This window comes from Lepisosteus platostomus, chromosome 7, assembly GCF_059453375.1.
Source record: "Lepisosteus platostomus isolate fLepPlt1 chromosome 7, fLepPlt1.hap1, whole genome shotgun sequence".
Taxonomy (NCBI): Eukaryota; Metazoa; Chordata; class Actinopteri; order Semionotiformes; family Lepisosteidae; genus Lepisosteus; species Lepisosteus platostomus.
This window is the reverse complement of record NC_142617.1, coordinates 56,175,944-56,198,755: the sequence shown is the minus strand read 5'-3', so window position 1 is coordinate 56,198,755 and position 22,812 is coordinate 56,175,944. Positions and strand designations below refer to the sequence as shown.

The following is a 22,812-nucleotide window of genomic DNA, read 5'->3' as shown; positions in this document are numbered from 1 at the left end:
GGCTTTCTATAGGTTTATTGCGGGAGTTTAGATATAATGTAAGGAGTATTTCCTTAGGCTACACATCAGAACATAAAAGGAACATTAACACTGAGAAGCTTTGTAAATTCTGTTACAGGAAATGCAAAATAAAGGTTTTAATACTGCAATAAAGTTACCGTGGGGCTAATAATCACGTTCTAGATGAAAGAACCAATTCATGTTTAAACATAATATCCCTTTCAATTTCCAAATCTGCTTTAAGATCTCAGTCTGTTTAGAAAAGTTCTAAATTCAAAGGCTGTGATAATTATAAGAATTATTACTTGACTTTTTTTAAACACCATAGCTGAATAGCATATCTCAGTTTGGTAGTAGCAAAGCTGATCTTAAAATAATCGGAATCTTGCATAAGAAATATATGATTTCACAAAATAAAAGAATGGGCTTATTTTGAACAAAGGTTTATTACACTAAAATTAAACTGCAAATCGAATTAAGACACTAAGTAATTGACTTTCACATAAAACTGAATATGAACTATACTTTCAGAATGCAAATAAAACATTCTGAACACCTCTAAATTTGTCATAAGGAGACATTTACAAGTACACCTCTGTAATGAACGCTGGATATATAATCCTTCGGAAATTAAACCTTGTGTATGGTACAATTTTGCCAGTACAATGCTTCTTATACACAAAATTGTGTTCAAAAGCACACAATTTCCCAGACTCGACTTTTTAGCTTACAATTGTCAAGAAACATTGTGAATCAAGTAATAAATGTTAAATATTTTTATTTTATTCTTGTTATTAAGAATTGCACTCACCACCTGTTCCAGAAAGAGTGTTCTAAAAATGTTTCTGGTGTCCTAATTTCTTGCTGTCCTTGGGTGGTTTTCCTCTGACAACTGTTACACAGTTAAAAAAAGATGGGTGGGTGGGATCTCCATCAGCACACAGGGCGAGTTGGACATGTGAAAATAATCAGGACTTGCAGAAAAAAGCTGACAATTTTCCAACATCTTATTACCGAGTTCTTACACAAAGTCAGCAGTAGAGACCATGGATGGATTAAGCGTAGATTGAATGATTAAAGAGGAATGTTGCTTTAAAATATAATTAATTGCATTGAGCATATTCATTCTCATAAAGCAAAGCAATAAGAATGAGCAGAAAAGGAAAGGATCTGATTCACAAATATTCAGTACTGAAAATGCTTAGTGTATGTATATTACATTCAATATTTTATCATGTTTTCTGAGTAAAAGTTGAACTTTAAAGCAGTACCACAAGTACAGTGCTGGAGAAAACATACATTTAATCTTTGATTAGATATCTGTTCATAACATTTTCACTTTGTAGGGAAAATACATTTAATTGTGGCTTGTAACAAAAACAACAAAAAAGACCATCTGTAGCAATTAATGTGCTGAAAAACACTCTTATTTCACAACACTGCTTATTACATTAAATTAACTGCATGTTATGAAATACATTTCATTTAAAAATACAGAGACTGGACACAGCAAATCAATTTGGCAAAAGTACTTTCCAGTGAACACACACCAGACTGGAGAAACTAAGAGGATGGTCAATACTGCCTGATGCCATACATGACCTGATGCAAGGCAGCAACTTGAAGACACAGTGCTGATCTGTGAGATTGTGGCCTATTCCCAACACAAAACCCTCTAACAGAGTCATGGGAAGTGGTGTTATTGTGACAATTCCATAGGGAACTCTCCCACACCTGCTCAACCTGTGGGCACGCAAGGTAAGGTCATGCTGGAGTTGTGAAGCCCTGGATCTCTTGGTATGGGATGTAATGTGAGCCCCAGGACTGTCACTGTCAGTGTTCTGTGAAGGAATGTTATAATCAAGATTATCAGGATTCTCCTGGAGACACCGTCTGTCCATGCGAGAGGTTGCCTGGCGTTTTAAGTTATTGACCCAATTCACACTGTTCTTGCAAGGCAAGAGTTTCTACACTGTATATGATAGGTTTGCTACAAACTCTTTCTTGCAAAGATAAACTCACTTGAGTCTATTTAATTATGTCTCCTCTCAGCACTGAGCCATCCACGAAGGTTTTTAAACAGAGAATATCCGTTTTTGTAAGACTGATCGCGTCAGGGGAAGTGGGTATGGGACACACTGTCATGTTGTTGTACTGTACACTAATGGTGCACAGTTCTTCTGTACCTGCAGTAAACGCAAACATGCTAATATCTGGAAAGCTCACACTTGAAAGTCTGAAAAACACCACGAATTCTAAAGAAAACTGGATATTAATGTAAACACTAGCAGTGATGGTATTACTAACAATGACATTTAAATATTAATGTTAAGCACAGAGTTCACAGAATTTCTTTTTCTTTTTTGTTATTCATACTCAGAAAAGTAGAAGTGTAAAGACGTATAATATATCCTGTAAAGTGCTACTCTCAGCATACATTTTTAATCTACAAAAATATCTAGGACAGACTACCCTAAAGAGATGTCAAACTGACAACAATCCATAGAACCTATAGCTATTTAAATATATTTCTACTGATTTTTAAAGCTCTTCTATTTATCCCCACTCTCTTTTCCATACTCCAAAGAATTCAGCTTTCCCCTATACTCCAGTAAATCATGACAAGGTGGCTCTGTCCTCATATTTCTAAAGCCTTCTAAATATTGTTTCTCCTGCTCCCTGCCACTCTTTATACCCACTCCCACTTCCCATGGCTTTTGCTATCCTGTTTTGAAGGCTTATGATAACATAACCATTGCCATCAGACGACATACAGATGACTGAAAACCTACAGCTGCACTATAAACTGTGACACATACGGTACGCGCTCTTCTAAACACAGACCTTTCGTTTTCGCAGAGTCTCTGTCCCTACTCACAGTACGACAGATCACACAGGCACCTGGTATCCAAAATGAAGCTAAAAACATTGAGCTGCAAGAAGCAGGACATGGACAGATTGAACATAGACGTGGGCGCTCTTAGCTGGATAAGCCTTGGGGATAGATCAGAGAAAACGCAGCTAACTCTCTCTAAGACAGGCTGCTCCTTCAGAGGACTGAACCTCCTGCACATAGACAGTCAGTCCTTCTTGGTGGTGGGGTGTGTGCTGGTGTGCACTGCGCGTGGGTAGGTGGGACTGGGAGACTTGGGGGCACTCTCTCCCCTCCTGCTCTCACTGTGGGACGAGTACCTGGTCCCCGGCCCCCCCAGAAGGATCCTCTGCTGGACTGGGATCTGCTCCAGGACCTTCTGTTGCAGCAGCTGGGCTGCCACGGTGTCGCTGGGGCGCTGGGCTCCCTCTCCCCGCCCCGGGGCCGCCGGGGTCTGGGGTGACCCGCCAGCGGGTGGGCTGCTCTTCGTCTGGTCCTCACCCTGCGCGGGCTCTGCTCTGCTCTGCTCCTTGCCGCTGTCTCCGCTCACACGGCTGGGCTGCGCGTCCTCCTTCCCCCCTACTCCGGACAGCTGTGAAGGACATCACACATGAGCACAGTCCCGCCAACAGAAATGTTCAGCAAACACGAGGAAAAAGCCTGAGCTCTGCATGCACATCAGACCCATATTGCTTGATAAGCAAAGATAAGAATTTCAACAGACAATCTCATTAATAATGCCTACATTCTGTGCACCTTGTGCGTGTTTTTAGACACAGCACTCTCCAGTTGCCACACCTTGCATTTTTTTGCTCATTCTTATTCCAGATGTTGGACTTTTTTTACCATCAGATATATACTCCCCCCCAAAAAGGCAGCTTCTGTAGTTTCAGTACATTTCAAACTCATTATTTCCAGGCTAGTGAGCTGGCTTTTGTTGCGTCAATGGCGAGGTTAAGAAGAATTATTAGAGTTCCAGTTTCTCAGAAAAGGCAAATTCCAAGATGCAGCCAAGAGACGGCGCTCCTGAAAAATCTCTGCAATCTGCCGGAGACATGCCGATGTGTTTCTGAACTTGGGCTGACCTTCAGAAACCCAAGAACGTCCAAGGGCTTGATCCTGTTTTGTTCACTCGTAGCCTTGTGCTTCCCTCAATGTGTCATTCTGGAATGTCCAGACTGGTAGACACCAGACTGGGATCTTCGCAGGTTGGCTGGTGCCAGACCTCTTGGAGACAAACTATCTGTCTGGATGCTTTCGAGGATCTCAACGGGAACAAGCCAGGGGTTAATGAAGAAGGAGGGGCAGGGCGATAAAAAGAGCCCAGTCAGCCTGCAGCCCAAACGGCTCTTTGTCAGAATCCCTGACCTCCCCTGAAGGACAAGCAGGCCAGCCGCTGGCCATTCCACAGCAGGGCTCCGGCACTGCACACCAATCTGACCGCAACGCTTTTCCTGCCACACACCTCCACGCCTTACGAGCAAGGGGTGATACTGTGCTTTCTTCTCCCAGAAATCTAACCGTAAATCTCTTACCATTTATTACATGTCTCCATGGCCAATTACAGTGTCCTTCACTTTCAGGCTGTTGTCAGCATTAACACTGCAGCTGTAGAGCTGTAGCTCCAAAGATCATTCTCAAAGTTTGACAGCAATGATCAAGCATGGGTCAATTTAAGTGGTCTGCAAGTGGAAGTCAGTGGGTTTAAAAAGCTTCTATGTAAAAAGACATTGGATCTAAAGAACACAAATTGATAAGGCAGCGGTGCTTCTGCAAAACCACTGGCTACATTCAGACAGAAATATTATCTGATTTCTGTATTAATAACTGCCTAACTTTATCCAGAACAAAAAACCTTCAACATCCATAACAGATGCTCTATTTCAATGTTTATTAAGTATTATGATATATCCTTATTAAAATAAAATGAAGTACATTTCAAAAAAGGTAATGGAAGATTAAGATTGGCGCAAACTATCGTGATACTTAAAGCTACCTTTTACATTTTCAAATCTCAATTTCAAAATCTGACGATAGCATTCTGCACAGTTACATTAAGCAATGCAGGTGAATGAAACATTGCAAAATCAGGCTCACACATTTTCAGTATTTTTCCAGAAATACTGTAAAGTAAAAAAAAGGCAGTAAGGCGAATGAGGACTCATAAAGCAGTTAAACTCCCAATTTGCAGCCTGACCATTCTTATCTGTAGGTAACTTTCACCATGTTCGTGTAAAGGAAAGTAAGCTTTGTGCTTCGTCAGAGTTTACACCTGCAAGTAGCAGCACACAAAGAGATTTCACTGATCTCCCGTTCCACATCACTGCTTCTCTGGAGCCCTTTGTTGTTTCAATGCATGCAGGCTTTTACAAGCTCTTCTGCCACTGGGACCTTAATCGGCTGTGCGCCATTGCAAAGATACAGAATCCCTTCTTGGATCGAGGAGAAACAGAGTTTCAAGTCAAAACAAAAGATGTAGGTCACAAAGTTAAGATCCATCATAACTGGGGATTCTGCTTTGAAATAGACATTTCCCACCTTATAAGAGACTGTGATCATACTATATCACCTCCTGTGGAGCACAAAAGACTGGAATTCTTGCATTATACCTTGAAATACCTTGAACCTAAAAGTTAATTGGAGAAAGTTTGGATGGTAACTTAGTGCATTTTGTCCTCTGTAGTTTTCACTAATTGCATTACCCCGCGTGCATAACACTTTTCTACTGCTCTACCATACCTGTGTATCACCACACTAGACCACCTTTTTTAGCACTAGATCACTTTTTTTACCAACTTCAAAAAGTTGTGGAGAGGAAAAAAACATTAAACTCACTGCCACAGTTTTCAGTTTTTTGAACATACAGTTCTAGAACACTTAAGTAAGCATCATTCCCTCATGGACAAAGATTTAAGATGTGTGGATCCTGTCTGACAAAATGCAGTAATAAAAATATTAAAATGCAAAACAAGTGAATACAATTCCCCAAGACTTCATACTGCTTTTCCTTAAGGTGTTCAAAGATTCAAAAACAAAGCTTAACCTGTTTTACAATCAGCAGGTACTGTATATAAACAAAATAATACTTCAGCATTTCCTAACTGATAGGAACCTTCTCAGCCAGTTGAATAAAATTTAAGTGCAATAAAACTTACATAACACAAGAAAACAAGTTTTTATGATCAAAATTATAACCTCTCATTAGAAACTATAAACCTTAAGTGTTTCTTTAACCACTCTTGCTCAGTAATACAAACACATACAACAGAGTATTACCTTTCTTGTTACAAAAGCAAATACCTCCAAGATGACTAAGATCCAAGGAAAACACATGACAACATGCAATAACTTTATTTTTAGGTGCTAGTCTGGACTGTTTGCATCACAGATCCTGGTTACGCTTCAGTCCAAACAAATGGAGAGGTACTGACAGAAAAAAGTAGCATGATACACCTCAAAGGGCTGGATGAAACAGGGGGTGTGGTGACACTGAGACAACTGTTTTCTGAGGCTGGAGGTAAACATGTAATTTTGCTGAATCCCAATTTGTAAGTTCACACACACTGAACTTCATGTAATGTCTTCTTTCAACACAGAAGAAAATCAGCAACCTGTCTCAGGCAGAAGAAGGCTAAAGTCTAGTATTAAATAGTATTATTTAGAGTTCACACACACTGAACTTCATGTAATGTCTTCTTTCAACACAGAAGAAAATCAGCAACCTGTCTCAGGCAGAAGAAGGCTAAAGTCTAGTATTAAATAGTATTATTTAGAAGAGGCAAGAAATGTTTAAGGCACTAGAAACATTCAACATAAAAAAATCCCCAGGACCTGATGGTACTGTATCCTACCAATTGCACTCAAGCAAACAAGAGATGCAATACATACAGTAATTCACTGTCACAAAAGTCACTCCAAATGGGGTACTGTTAATGTGGTGCTCATAAATAAGTGAAAAATTGAACCAATAATTATAAACCAAAGAGTATGATTTCTATTACAGGTTAGAAACAATTATTAGATATAAATTAGATGAACTTATGGAAATCAGCTACTAAAGTACAGTCAACATGGATTTAGAAAGAAGGAGGTCCTGTTTAACCAGTTTGTTAGGATTTTTTTTAACAAACAAGAAGATAAATCAATATGCAAATTGGTTTTAAGGATTGATACCTCGTTTATAAACAGAACAAAGATATTCAATGTGGGGTAATGTAGTCAGCGGAGTACAACAGGGATCTGTACTAGGGCCACTGCTCTTCCAAATTTATATAAATGAACTAAATCCTGGTACTGTTAGTAAACCGAGTTTGCAGATGATAAAAAGTGCATGAGGCTTAGCAAACCGTAGAAGAAGCAAATCAAATTCAGAAAGATCAAAATAATATTCAAGACTAGGAAAACATGCCAGTTGAGGTATAATGTTGACAAGTTCAGGGTTTTGCATGAAGGTCGGAAAACCAATCTACAATCCCTCGGCATACCTGCTCTATTTTACAAACACCCGTCAAACAACTTCTTACATTCAAGAATGAAACGTAACAAGACATGATTATTAATAGAAGAATTAAGAATGTAACAACACATTCCATGTTAAAACTGAGGAAGCACCTATAAATATGACACCGGAATGAAAACAGAAACAAGACGGCAAAATAGAATTACATGTCATTGTCAATTTATCTTATTTCTGTCTTGTAACAGTTCTTCCACCAAGCTCAGGAAGCCCTGCTTCAGACCAGCTCTAAATCAGCGCTGGCGGGGAAACAAGGCAAAGTAAACAAGCCGCTTCACAGACTTCGCTTCAACAGGATTCGAATTTAATGGACAAAATCTGTAAAATCAGACATAATACTGAGCTTTCCCGGCAAGAACGATGAAAACAATAAAACAATGAGAATTTTATACAGTATTTTTATGAGACTTGAAATAAAGAGCTTGTATATTTATGATAAAAGGCACAGGTACAATTTTCATTGACTGTGTTGATCGCAATTGTTGAAATATAAGTCAGAGGATTGAGTCAATATGCAGTATGTATGCATGTACATCTTTCTCATGAAATAGTGTTTCTGGGCTGAAGAAACATAATTCAGCTATAACAGACACCCCTTCCACCCCATTATTCTATTAAACTGAGAGTTTATCCTATTACGATGCAATGTCCTTGCAAGCACATTCTGCCAAAGCGCTGTTTCAGGGGCCACATGTTTAGCTGTCCTTATTCCACCGACGCTGTAACCTCAGGGTTTTTAGTCTGTCCTGGCGAAGAGCGCTGGCAGGTCACTGTGCACGGAGTATGAGCCACGTGTCCCGAAGACAGCTGTTTACTTGTTTACATTGTGGCCTCAGCTGACTGATTCCCGCTGGGACGGTTATTTCCTCTTCCTTATTCAATTTAAGCAGCCCTAATTTGGTTACTTTGAAACAACTATTTGATGTAATTATACTGTGTGAAAAATTGTTCTATGGGGGGGTGGGGAGCAGGAGTTTAACACAAGCAAGTGTCACAAACCCAGATGTCCTATAGATTCTGTCAGTCCGAGTCTTGGGACATGTTTTCTTTCGCAATATTGCCATTATTGTCATCATATCACAGCAGCCATATCACCCTGCAACTCACAACTGGCAACCCACTAAAGCTAAGCAGGTGTGAGCCTGGTCAGTACCTGGATGGGAGACCGCCTGGGAAAAACTAAGGTTGCTGCTGGAAGAGGTGTTAGTGGGGCCAGCGGGGGGCGCTCACCCTGCGGTCCATGTGGGTCCTAATGCCCCAGTATAGTGACGGGGACACTATACTGTAAACAGGCGCCGTCCTTCGGAAGAGATGTAAAACCGAGGTCCTGACTCTCTGTGGTCATAAAAAATCCCAGGGCGCTTCTCGAAAAGAGTAGGGGTGTAACCCCGGTGTCCTGGCCAAATTTCCAATTGGCCCTTACTAATCATGGCCTCCTAATAATCCCCCTCTATGAATTGGCTACATTACTCTGCTCTCCTCCCCACTGATAGCTGATGTGTGGTGAGCGTTCTGGCGCACTATGGCTGCCGTCGCATCATCCAGGTGGATGCTGCACATTGGTGGTGGTGGAGGGGAGTCCCCATTACCTGTAAAGCACTTTGAGTGGAGTGTCCAGAAAAGCGCTATATAAGTGTAAGCAATTATTATTATTATTATTATTATTATCATGTCAAATTTGCAGAGCACAATTTTAAAAAGCACTGCATTTTACAGCATTGGTCCCTGTGTGCCTGCTTTATTTTTTATCGCTTTGGCCATTAAGTTTTTATGCTTGACTTGTATTTCTAACTATTTTGAAATGTTGTTATCACTGATTTAAAATAAACTTTAGAACTAACTAACATGTCGTAGGCATTTGAGGCAACATATTTCATGTTCTCGAGTATCTTCAGTTTTAACATAAAACCACTGTCCATCAGTCACTGACCATGGTGCCCCAAAAGGTTGTGTGTCCCGTTCGATGGGTTGCCATGGCAACACAAGACCTTGGGAATTTCTCTTCCGGTTAAATTCCTTCTCTGCTCCCTTTAGTACACCTTGGCATGATGGATTCCACAGTCACAAATGCAATAAATGGTTTATTTAAAAATCTTTGCCTTCTTGGAACTCAGTAGATCATTTTAAAAAACCCACTGGAACACAGTAGTGATGCCCCACAACGCGGGGGTAAGTCACGCGAAGGCCTCAGGTATTAACGTGTAATTAACTAAATGAAAGCCCCCTCCAATGCATATTCGCTCAGAATGCATGAAATTCGTTAAACCATTCCCCGTCTGCCCCTGACGTCCAACATTAAAACAATGAAAGGCTCCCCGAAACCGACCCTCTCGAAAGGGACTTTCAGCCTTGAAGTAAAGGATTTGCCATGGTCCGCAGGGGGGCTGGAATGCAGAAACTGTAAAACCACTGGACAAAATGTACTTTTTGACAAATAACCAAATAGAAAAAAAAACAATTAGAAATTCCAGTCATTTAATATCCTTCTCTCCTTTCCAATTCCTTTTCCTCCCCAGTAGCCCAAAGCCCTCCCCCTGTCCTGGCCCCCCGCAGAGCAAGTGCCCTCTGCTCCCACTCGGTGAGCGCACTCCTCGGAGCCACCTTGCTCCCTCCCTCCGAACGCAGACCGGATTCTTGGCATGAGCCCCCACTGCTAATGAACTTGATTAATCGCCTGCTTCTGCATAGTTACTGTATCTCCTAATTTAGCTCACTGAAACAGTTGCTTATGAAAGAGGTCACTTCGGGAAAGGCCTTTTTGAGCCGAGTACAAGGTGCATGACGCTGCACAGTGAGTCTTCAGAGTGACCAGCTGACCTGTGGAGGTACAGTTAATGTCTGGGTACAGTGGTGGTTAGCCGCTGTGGGAAAGGAAAAAAACTGCTCCTAAGAGCTATCACAGTAGCGCTCGGCAGTCATTCAGACCTTTACTCATAATGAACACAGACACATGAGTGACTGTTTCACTATGTGCAAACTTTGTATATAGCCCTCTTGAGAAAAACATTTGTTGTATGCGTCATTCATTTTACACAACCAAGGGATTGAGCTCACTAGAATCACAGCTAATGTCTTGTTTCAGAAGATACAGGCTATTCCCCAGCAAGCAATGCATCTGCTTTGATGAAATGAAGACCACTTGCCACCGTTCAACGAATGCCTGACCTTAACCCTCTTGGGCCGACAGACTTCAGCTTGACTTTGTGGACAAGGCATTCAGAGCCTCCCTGTAAAACAAGCCCGAGGTGCTGCTGTATTGGCGAAGGGACTGATGCAGAGGTGTTTAAGCAAAGATCTGGGTAGGAAAGTCTGACATCCCGAATTTATACCCTTTTGTGCAGGTGATTTGCCAAGGGTACTATCGGCTTTTATCAGTGTGGTTGAGAAATGAACTAAGTTGTTCATGTTTTCTGTGGTAAGGTATCCTGCAAGCATATCTAGGAAAGGTGTCAGAGTATTAAAGAACAAGACAACTTATAAAAGGAAACTGAGCGTGTGAGCCGGAAATGGAAAAAGCTAAATTAAAATCAACACTGCATAGACCCAGAAACATACTGTAAATGTCAAAAACACAATATTTTACACATACTGGAGCAGTTATACCATATGTCCTTCACATAAAAAAAACTGAAATCAGCTTGAAAAGGCAAATGTCACACCTTCAGACAGTGTCTCCAATTAAAATCCACTTTGAGCGATTTCTTTTAACACAACATAACCGTAAACAGCTCTCCGCACGCAAACTTGCCTAAGCCAACCATGGATACCTGCATGTAACCAGGTGTTATCACAGCGTTGCTCAGTGAACTGCACCCAGAGACATGCTCCTACCTGAATCAACAGATACACTCTCCCAGGGATGAAGACTTCTGGGAAATTAGCTGCAGGATTCATTTGTTTACTGTGGTTTAGAATTAGATTAAATACATTGTTTTTACTTTAAGAAATCCAAAAAAGATTTAAGAGGTAAAACATATTTAATTTTCCTATACTTTAATACATTATTTATATTAACATGTTACTTTATTTCAATATGAAGCATTTTACACTCTTTCTTAAAGGACTGAAGGACCTTACAGGTCATTTCGATGCTGTCATTTCTTAGACTAAAGTTCTTCTAATAACCCCACCACAACAGGACAACAGCAGCTTGCTTGTTTTCCTGGTTAATGAGTAACAGCAGTAAGTCATTACTCAAGCTCTCAGCTGTGCATAGTGGGATTTCTACATCATTCACCACAGTGGTGAATTATTATTTATGACAGTTAAAACAGGTTACCTTTGTTTTGCTTTATTTATTCTATGACGAATACCACTGGCAAACAATGTCTGCTTCTGTGGCTGTTGGTCTTTGAAATGTTTTTCCATTTTTCCTCAACTTTGACAGTAATTTCAGTGCTTTGATTTTGAAATTGGTTAATTACAAACATATTTCCTGGGAGGGGGATGGCCTACACATTCAACATTTTCTTGATCCTTTAATATGCTTTTTTTGACAGACATAAGTCAAGCTTTTCAACAAACCCTGAGGAATGTAACATCACTACGGAGCAAAATAGTGTGTATTCACTACTCATTTTTACAATGAAAGAAAAAGTCAATTACACTGAGCCTGTGTAATCTGAAGCCCTTTTTTAAATTAGCTCTGGAATCCAGCCCGATTTCAAAGACCATCATCCCCTGTTAAATTCTTTGTCAACGCAGTGTATGAGCACTGTAAATGATAAATCCATAGGCTTCCTCTTACGGTCAGTTCTATAATGAGGGCTGTTATTGAGACAACAGTAAATACAGTGAGGTCGGTGCTCTGCTTCTGTCAGAAAATCCAGCAGGATTAAATGTAGCCCTCAGAAATCAAGAGGAACATGTCAAACACTGTTTGGTTTGTATTTGTCTTTTTCCCCCATCAATGATATTCTGCCAAAATGTCAGCCTCTTGTGTTGATAATTGGAAATGCTAGGCAGGCTCTTAGTGGATTGTGGCAGCACAACGGAAAACTCTCAAGGAAGAAAGCCTGGGCAGGGTTCATAAAATATTTTTGTTTCCATTCCTGGTCTGTGTTTGGCACAAAGCAAAAATAATTCTAACTGCTATTGCAAGCATCCACATACAGTATCTCTCTTTACTGTTAAGAATTTGCTGTGGTATCTTCTCCACTTTTTGCAAAACTTTCTCATAGAAATATTGTTTCTGAGGGGCTGGCGTGTCTGCAGGTTTTTGTTCTTACAGAGCTCTAAATGACCTTAATCAGCTTGTTATTAGCTTAATTGAATGAATTTAACCACCTCTTCCAGAACCTCAAACGCTGCTTCTTTAAGAAGAATCTTTAGAGAATCTGCAGAGTCCTCCAGCACTAGCATTGAATATCCTTGGTTTCAACTAATGCCAATATTCATGGTAATATTGCAGCAAATATAACATAAGGGGAAAGTATACTGCCTCTCTCTGAAACCGTAAAGAATGAATTTGAAGCCTCCAGGCTCTTTTTGTTCTGCAGGCACATCCACAGCAGAGGAACTGTCCTGTGTTTGGAACAGAACATTTAATAGCTCGTATTGCTGGATTCCTGCTGTACTGCATTTTTTTATATTCCCTGAGATTTTAATATTGCTAGGAGTCTTTTAAACTATATAAAAGCTACTAAATAGAACCAAATTATGAAGCAATATAATAAGTGTGTCCCCAGCTGTAGAAAGTACTGTAGCAAGTTATATACAGACATCTCTTAACAATGCTTGTTAGTCAGTTTCTTGTATGCTATGAAAAATTAAAAGTACAATGCGTACCAAAAAAATTGCATGCAGCCCAACATCAGCCTAATATACAGTATTTGCTTAAATTCCCATAAGGTAAAAGCGACCGTGTACAGCATTTGGCAGCTGCTAACTTCTAAAGCAAAGCAATTTACATGGCTGTATTTTAAATTAGGTAAAAAAAAGTAAAATTCTAATGTCTCTGCCCTGGAGTGCTGGAATGAAAATGAAGTGTTTATGGGTTCTAAATGGTTTATTTTTATATTCCACTCAGACAATTCAAAGCAAATTCATTCAAGAAAAATATCTGGAGATTTGGCTGTTTCTCCTGAGTGCACGTCCTAGACATGATGTCAGTGGGAAGGATCACTCACGCAGCAGCACTATTCCCTGTCAGACATATGGTACCCATTGACTTTCTGGGCCACTGAAACCTCTTTCACTAGGTTACAGCCAAAGGCTTGTGCCTTTGAAACACAAGGAAAAGTAACAGAACACTCTGACTTTCCAAGTCCCACACACACAGTTTTGCGTGCTTTTATCAGGAATAACAGTACCAGAACACTAAATGCCAATGGCTTGCGATTTTGTCATGTCCAACAAAAGCTGAGGAAATTTGACTGCTTTGAAAATGGTTCTTTTAAAATTTACAAGAGCAATGTGGCTACATACACACATTAAAGCACATACATTACTTTATACCACTACCATTGCGTAAATCAAAAGATCCACTACAGGAGCTCTTCAAGCTGATGTACTGTACCCCTACATCTCACCAAGAGAGTTATAACAAAAATCCCAGAGCAGAAACATATGCTGCAGACTTGGGCCTTTTCTCAGGCTGTTTCTACACAACAACCAAGACTGCCATCCTACCATCCTAACACATAGGTCAGAAAGAGCTTCAGCAGTCCATAGTTGATAGCAAACTTTGCTGCTGCTGCAAATTGCTCAGCCATTTAGTGTAAAGGCCTTTAAATTACCTTTTTTAAAGTCAAAACACAGATATCAGATTATCCAAGATGAGCCAGCGAGGAAGCTGGCAAAAGGTCGAGAGAGAGAGAGAGGTATGATTCAGCACGTGAGGAGCGAACACAGCCACCCAGATCCTGTATAAACAGGATGCCAGACAGATCAATGCCTTTAATCCAAAATAATGGAATTATCAAAGGCAGCAGGGGGCCTCTGGAAGTGACTCACCGGGATGTAGTGAGAGACATTTTTCAGCACTGAACTCCAGGTTTCTATCAGAGCACCGGCTGTGTCTTTGGCCAGGGCCACAGTGACTTCTGGTGCACTCCTCACACTGGACACCACTGACGTGTAGGCATTCTGCAGCTGATGTCCCAGACTGGAGACAAGGCCCTGAACTTCGTCACTCTACAAAATACACAGGGTCATATTGTAATGGTTTGCTATACAGACCGGGTGTGTCTAAAGACTGTCAGTCAATTCCGTCATGGAAACTGTGCCCAGCAGAGCAATGTAACGTAGCACACATACATATGGGACCAGTGGGAACACAATCCAATGGCCAACAGCCTTACACACACGGCGACTCAATCTCACCACCAGTCATATCCATGGAATCTTGTATGCATGGAAGAACATGGGGATGCATTCCACATGAAAAAACATGGGCATGAATTCCAAAATTACAAACATATACCAAAGTTAATTCCTCTACAGTGTGCACTTGTCACAGTGCAGTTTGTGTAGGTCAGCTAACCTAAACACCAGTGTGTATACGATAGGAATCACAGGAGCTTACTGGCCACCCCATGATGCACTGCGTTTTCTACAGGCTTCAGATATACAGTAATAGAGGGCTAAAGCATTAACATCCAGCCAGCCAGAATGTCTGACTTCACTTTCCACAGATACACAAGCTGACACACTCCACCCAGGTACTTTGCATTTTTTGACAAGGTAAGGAAACAGTCGCCAGTTTTGAGCAGCTGACACATTCCCATTATTCCTCAAACCCTGCATGGATGCTGGAGCTGTGGGGGGTGGAGGAGAATGTTCTGAATGCCAGGAATGTAGCTAATTACATTTTCTTAAATGCCGTCAAAAGGCAAATAAAGACTGGCCTCTGGCTGATCAACACCTCAGGTCCAAATGCTTTAAATGCACGCTTGATTATGTCAAATGGGGGTCAACAATGAAAGTCAAGGAATTATACAGCCATCCCTTGACCAGTGAACAGGAACTGTCTCATGGCCATGCCAGCAATGTCAAGCAAATTCATAAACTGCTGAACTGACACCAGTCACCACCGTGGGCCCTGTTATTGGTAAACTATAGCTTCAGAAGGTTGTAATTTCTCCTCTCTGGAATATTGCTCAATCTGGACTAGCTCAGCAAGTCTTCATAACTAACAACATTTATTCTCTGCAGCAGATGGCTAATAACCCTTTGGCATAAGGCATTGAATGTGCACCATAAAAAAGTAATTTAATTCCTGGTTCATGAATTTATTATGGAGAACTAAGTAATAGCTGTCCCCTAGTTCCATGTGTTGTATTGAAGTGATACAAATGGCTAAAAAGTTCCGTTTTATAGAAAAACTGGCCATTTTTCTTTTTCATAAAAGCACGGGTAGATGTCTACAAAATATTTCACTGTTTTTAGATAGCATACTCTTATAGCCATACAAGCATGTGGCAAGCATTTTTAATGACCCGCTGGTGTTTCTTTGAACCACACCAATACTTTTGAACACTAAAAACTGCAGCTTCAAAGCTACTTAACTCAGGTTGCTGAGCAACATACTGGACGCACATTTATACAATAAAATAAATTCATAAAATAAAAAATAAAGAGCAAAAACTGACAACAACAACATAAGATCTTTTAAATGTGGTCCCAGGAGGCCACACTGCTCAGACTTATTCACCTAATTAGCTGGACGAACTTCAAAGGTCTCCTCTAGCCCCAGAACAGTATTTATCTTGAGTCATCAGCACTTTTTAGGCTGTCAACTATACATGTAAATAACACAAAACTCTTAGATGTGAAGAGTTTGTGGGGCGGTCTGTGGCTTAGGATCTGCGCCCTGTGGCTGGAAGGCTGCCGGTTCGTATCCCGCGGCCTGCAGAGGAATCCTACTCCGTTGGGCCCCTGAGCAAGGCCCTTAATCCCAACTGCTCCAGGGGTGCCATATAAATGGTGGACCCTGCACTCTGACCCTAAGTTTATCTCCCTGTCTGTGTGTCTCATGGAGAGCCAGTTGGGGTATGTGAAAAGACAAATTCCTAATACAAGAAATTGTATATGGCCAATAAGGTGATCTTAGAGTCCAGCTCTGTGTGGACATTCCTTACCTGTAGCAGCTCTCCTTCCTTCTTCTTTTTCTTCTCTTTGTCTTTCTGCTCCTCCGTCCCACCAAACAGCAGCCCTGACACGGAGCTTGGGACAGCCAGGAGAACTCCACCCGCAAACTCCAAGTTCTTTTTGGCCAAACTGGTCTGTTAAAATCAGATTGCAGGTTGTATTGTGAAAGCTGAGCAGAGCGCAATGAGACATATCCTATCCTCCTCAGAGACTCAATGCCTGTAAGAGCATTAATTAGAATATATACTAATTTAACTGCTTTCCAACAGCTCATATTGTTACTTACGAAAGTGGTTACACGCAAGATTTCCCAAGTTCTTGTGGCCCAGAAAAAAGCGGGATGTCAAATTCTACATCAACAGCTTAAGGTCATACAGAAGAGCTAAACTGATCCAGTTAAACCTTAATTGGATTAATTTTACCATTCTCCCAGGCAGTAAGCTTAGAAGAAGTTGAATTGTTTTTCTTTAAAACAGATTTCTTTTTCATTACTTGTGCTGCTTTCTTTCTTGTTGCTATTACTCTTCAAATTGAGAAGATCCACAAGCACAGCTACTGTAATGATTAACTTTCTCACTCCTCGATTCTACATGTCCTAAGGCAGTAACGCTGAGGCTGTGTATTAAACATCTTTACACCACTTTCAGTGCCAACCTTTTCACAGCAAACAGCAGCAGACTGGAAGAGAGGCTATAAAGATTCAGAGGTGACATCACAGCTGACCAAATACTGTTGTGGCAACATTCCGAAACCTTTACATCATAGTACATTAACAATGGGTCATTGCAAATTTGTAGATTCCAGGGGATGTTTGCCCAATGTAATATAAAAACTTTCTCCACAATGCCGTTGTCGCAAGCTTTACACAACCTTAATACACGACTGTGCCATGTTCACCTCTCAGTTTGGGATGCGGTCTCTAACAATTTGTGAGCACATAGTATCCACAGATCCACTCTCGCAGACAATAGTGGAATATAGCTCTGCATCTGTTGGGTGCAAGGCTCCCACAAAGTAACCAGAAGTTATCTTCACTCAAGTCGGTAAGACTTTGTATTCATTAGCTGACGTCAAATCTTATCCGTGCCAAGGACACTGAGACACTCAAACAACCTCCAGCTCTGTTTCTATTATGAGCAGTAACAATATTTCCATGCCTTGGTGATGGAAGAACCTCTATAAATAAATGCAAATGACAAACAGTTGTTCATACACTGATACAATATTACTTTGTGCTAATATTGAAAATATGACTTAGGTCAGGGATATAATTTTGAAGCTAAGAATGAGGCATTTGTCACTCTCTAACACCTTAAAGCAAACAACTGGGCCAGTTATATTGGATACAATATTACTGATACAATATTACTTTGTGCTAATATTGAAAATATGACTTAGGTCAGGGATATAATTTTGAAGCTAAGAATGAGGCATTTGTCACTCTCTAACACCTTAAAGCAAACAACTGGACCAGTTATATTGTAATTCAGGAAATTATATCATTGGGTTAAGACTTCTATATGCATAATCACGAATCTTAGAATATTGATAAATTCTATATAATTTTTCATTAATTAATTCATATTTTTAGGCTAAGAAAAAATTGAAATTTTGTAAACAGTATAACAATTATGAGTTGTCAAACTTTAAACTGATCAGAATTAAACATGTAAAACAATTCACTAAATATAAAAACAAACTACTTCAGTGCAGGACGCTGAATCATGTCCTTTTTATATAACAGATGTCCAGTGCACAGGTTTATATCATTTTATCTTAGTGAATTATTTGCAGCACACCTACATGTGAAATGTAACACTTTCACATTCTGAGGTTTGCAGTGCAATGCTGCTGTCCTATTAAGAGACTCGTAGGGGGTGGCCTGAGGTTTTTGCACATATAATTCCATGTAACCTTCTGGTGTGCTCCCAGCACATGAGGAGAGTGTTTCCTAAACCTGAAAATGAGTAAAACTCAGCGAAATGTGTGATAATGAGAGAGCAGTGATAAGAGAGAATACAGGTGCAAATAAAAAGCATGCCATTAAACCAGTACCGAACTAAAGCAAGAAGGATTATTTGTTTTTATCCTCCGTTGCCTCCTAACATGACCTTTAACAAACACCCCAAACAGCTGCGGGTCAGATGTCAGTGTGGGCAGGATGAGGTGAAAAGTAGAGGGACACGGCTTCTGTAACAGCTTGCAGTGATGGCCCACTGCTGACCTCAGGAGAGCTGAAAAAGTCAGCCATCTCCAACAGAGACGACACGCTGAACACGGCGGAAGATAGCCGTTCGATTTTCAACATTTGCTTTACAAATGGTAAAAGAACCCCCCAGTGTCCTTGCTTGGTTTCTAAGACGCCAGAGAAATACGCTCTGATCAGCCTGGAATCTTTTGATGCGTTTCCATGCCCAGCAAAAGAAGACACTGAACAGCCCCACTCCCCCTTTGATTTCCCGCTAATTTGTCTTAACAGCTTGTCCCCCGTGACGGTGATGAGAAGAAGACATTCAGACCCCTGTATAAATGCTTTGAAGTGGAGAGCCCTTCACAAAGCATGGTAACAACTCACAGCACACCCTGGAATCTGCTCACTCTGATTGGTCGCGACCCTTACTTCCTCATTGTGTAAGGTAGGAGTGGGACAGTGCCACACCTATCCATCCGTTTTCTAACTGCTTTATCAAGTACAGGGCCCTGGGGGAGCCACAGCCTATCCCATCAAGCAACAGGTACAAGGCAGAGTACACCCTGGACGGGGCACCAGTCCATTGCAGGACACACATGGGAACAAACACAGATGCACACAAATTCACCAGGGCCAAATCCCAGAAGCCAGTTCACCTCTCTATGTATTTGGACTGTTGAAAGAAACCAGAGCATCTAGAGGTAACCCTCGTGAACATGGGGAGAACATACAAACTCCACGCAGACAGCACCCCAGGAATAGAACATAGGACCCCAGCACTGAGAGGCAGCAATGTCAGCCACTATGAAACCATGCCAGCCCAGTACGTGGCACCTACAGTATCCTTATATAAAATGGGGAATTTAACTGATGCTAAGCTCTGGGGGTTGGCATGTGGGTGTGGATCATGCAGATCACACTTCTGCCTTACAGCTCTTGAGTCCTGGGTTCAATTCCATTGGGGTGCCTTCTGAGGGGTGTTTGCATGTTTCTCCTATACCTGAGCGTGTTTTAGCGGGGGCTCTGTTTTTAGAACGATTTCTAAAGACCTGCCAACTATGTTGACTGGTGTCAAAATCATCTCTGCAGGCTTATGTGCACATGTCTGTGATGGACTGACACCCCGTCTGGGGTGTAGGTTTTCTTTTCAAATACTAATTCACAACTACATACTGTACTAGTAGGTACATAAAAACATATATAAATTTATATATAGAACCAACATTGTGACCCATCTACTAATATTGTAAAATCTAGAATACTGACAACATGTGACGGAAGTCCAAAGAAAATGTTCATGAGGGTTTCTTGTGTGGAAACGTTTGCCAAAAGACCTCAGCATTTGTTGTCGGACACAGCTAAAACCACATCCTTGTGTTTATATAGCAAAGAGTCGCAGCACAGTATTGCCTTTGTCAGCTCTCCACACTCACTGAGGTCATAGTCAAGCTGTGACTTTACCATTCTGGAATATAAACTGCTACACTATGTCTCTCTCACTGCACACACTGAGACAAAACGGCAAAAAAAAATGCATACAGGAGATATATTTTTCTTAAATGTGGGAAGCAGGCCACCTTTTTCCTGAATTGAAAAACAGTGATTTTTCTGTGCTGGTTAAGGAAAGCATGTCCTGGAGGTCAGGTTGACTTGGGGACTATGCCAGTTCCTTGTTCCTAAAAGTGCGCCAACTACTCTATTTTGGTTTAATTATCAAGTCAAACAAACCTAAAAGAAACAAGTGAAGGGGGATATATTTGTTGCTCGGATTTATTTTAGCGGGGTACATAAATGATGTAGACGATACATAAGCTCAGCACAGAGATAGAGATAAGACAGCATCAGTTGTGCCCCAAGCAAAATGATCTCAGAACCAAATTTACAGGGGTTTGACAAACTAATGGAAACACCCAACCAAGAGGGACTTGTGAAGTAACTAAAACACAAGATAAAAGGATTCTACACTTGTGTTTCATATGAATTTCAATACTATGTTTCATCTATAAAAGATGTTTAAAATCATACTTTTAATATGTGAGCTTCTAAAGAAACATATGAGATCTAACAGATATTGAAAGAAGTCAGCTAGCTGGTTCTTCAGTCACAGAAATGGCCAAATGATTTGACATGTCAAGGTGAACAGTGTCCCCTACGCCAAACAAGGGAAAAGAGCACCAGTAAACGGAAACTGTGGTTGCAAGTCAAAGGCATAGACAGACAGCAAGATAGTTATTAAAACCCACAAAAAAAGAGCCTCAGAAATTCCCACCTGACCTCCGTGATGCAGTCTGAACAAAAACTTTTACTTTGTAAGTTTCATAGAGCTGATTATTTATGGTACAGCTGCCATTCGGATACCTCCAGTAACCAAGGCCAATGCACAGCAATGCATAACCTGGTGTGGTAAGCACAAATCTTGGACTATTGAACAGTGGAAGAAAGTAATATGATCTGATAAGTAGTAATTTAATCTTTTTCCTACATCTGAAAGGATTTATCTTTGGAGAAAGCCTTAACACATACTGGCTGTTCCCAACTGTTAAACACAGCATCTCGCCATTGAGTCCGATTTCTACTCTGCGTGGCTGAGGCAAGCAGGCGCATGTATGGTGCAAACATTGGCTCATTGGCTCATTGTGCTCATTTGCGAACCTGATGATGTCCCCATGCACGCGGCTCAAAAGATTCAAGAGTGGCCTCATGAACCCCCCCGATTTCAAACACCTTGCATGGCCTCTTCCAACCACTGGATCTCAACATCATTGAACCTTTAAGAGAAGCACTGGAAAGGAGACTGGGGAGTAGACTTCCACCTCCTTCATCTCTCAAAGGACTGGAGGCCGTCCTTCTTGAACAGTGGTCCAATATCGCACTAGGAATAGTTGTATAACAGTATTCTAAGGAGAACTGAAGCTGTTCTGAAGGCACAGGGTGGCCTGACTCCTTATCAGTTAATACATATTCACATATTGCTTTGTGTTTCCATTATTTTGTCCATCCCCCGTACACTTCTAAATCGAAAGTATCTGCTCCCCATCAGCGGCTTTGTGAAAAATGATGATAAACTCAGTCACAGCAAGACTACAGAGAAGACAAGAAATAAAAGGCTCCCAGACTGCAAATTACTATGCAGATAAGGCAAGAGACTGATAAGAAACAAATCTTGCAAAATTTTACACGCCCAAGCATTCGTCAGATCAAACAAAATGTATGATTTCTGAAGTCGTTTCTTCTAGTATATTTGAATATCAAATTTGCCCCCTACATGCAAAACTGTGCATTTGTCCCAGATTAGCGTTGTTTTAATTAGTTATGCATGTGACATGCTTGTTGATGCTTTGAAATCCTCTCAGCTTCCATTTGCTTATATGTTCCACGTCTTCAAATGATGCACTCATAAGAATGATGGTGCAGCTCCTACGTGCTGTGCTGGGGGATAAATGCGACCACAAACATTTTAGTATAAATAGGAGCTGTGCTTGTCCCATTTTAACATTCTGCATAATTGCAAATAGGAAACCCAACACAAACAAACAGAAGAAACCCTACCAATGGGGCTACTCCAGGCACCCACATGACCAGCTCCTGCCCTTGGCTCTTGGTGCGCTGCAGCTGGGTGGCTGTCTGATCGTAGGCACGTCTCCAGACGGTGCTGGCCAGGGCTTCTAACCTCCTGTAGCTGCCTGGCTGCTGACCAGGGGGAGAGACATCAGCTCCTTGGCTCTGCAACACGTCTTTGTCTGGACAAAAAGAAGACAATGATTTCTGGAGCGATGGGAAAATGACCCATTGTGCTCTGCAGGCCACTTGCTTCACGTATGTGTCCGCCCTCTGGGGCTCTGGGTTTCTTCCCACATCTGTTTGCAGGCATCCAGATGGAGCCCAACATTGGCTTAATTAGGTAGGACTAAAGCAATCCTGCATCAGTGACTGAAAATGCCTGCAACACCCGTATGATAGCTAGGGCCGGAGTGATGAAAGATCTCTAAGTGCAACTATCAGTCAGCTCTCAACATGAATTCACAAAATTGACATTCACATTTACACCATTTAACTTCCTATCTTGCTCTCTCCCAGTACTCTGCCATGCTCCCAGGCCAAGACAGCCGAAACATTCTCTGTGCTACATCTCAGGGCTTCATT

The 22,812-nt window shown here is 41.1% G+C and overlaps 1 protein-coding gene across 5 annotated transcripts in view; it reads right to left on the bottom strand.

Annotated features, from left to right (window-relative positions):
• The window catches only part of plin1 (perilipin 1), a 35,183-nt gene continuing 12,371 nt past the window's right edge, over positions 1–22,812 (bottom strand). For 2 of the 5 annotated variants that reach the window (XM_088641348.1, XM_088641349.1), the window contains 4 exons: positions 22,219–22,409; positions 16,469–16,612; positions 14,343–14,522; positions 1–3,464 (listed from right to left, as the gene is read on the bottom strand). In XM_088641348.1, the coding sequence (XP_088497474.1) occupies positions 3,081–3,464; positions 14,343–14,522; positions 16,469–16,612; positions 22,219–22,409 (899 nt within the window). In that variant the 3' untranslated portion in view covers positions 1–3,080. The remainder of the gene's footprint in view (positions 3,465–14,342; positions 14,523–16,468; positions 16,613–22,218; positions 22,410–22,812) is intronic. The other 3 variants (XR_015940393.1, XM_088641350.1, XM_088641351.1) reach the window with 3 other exon arrangements.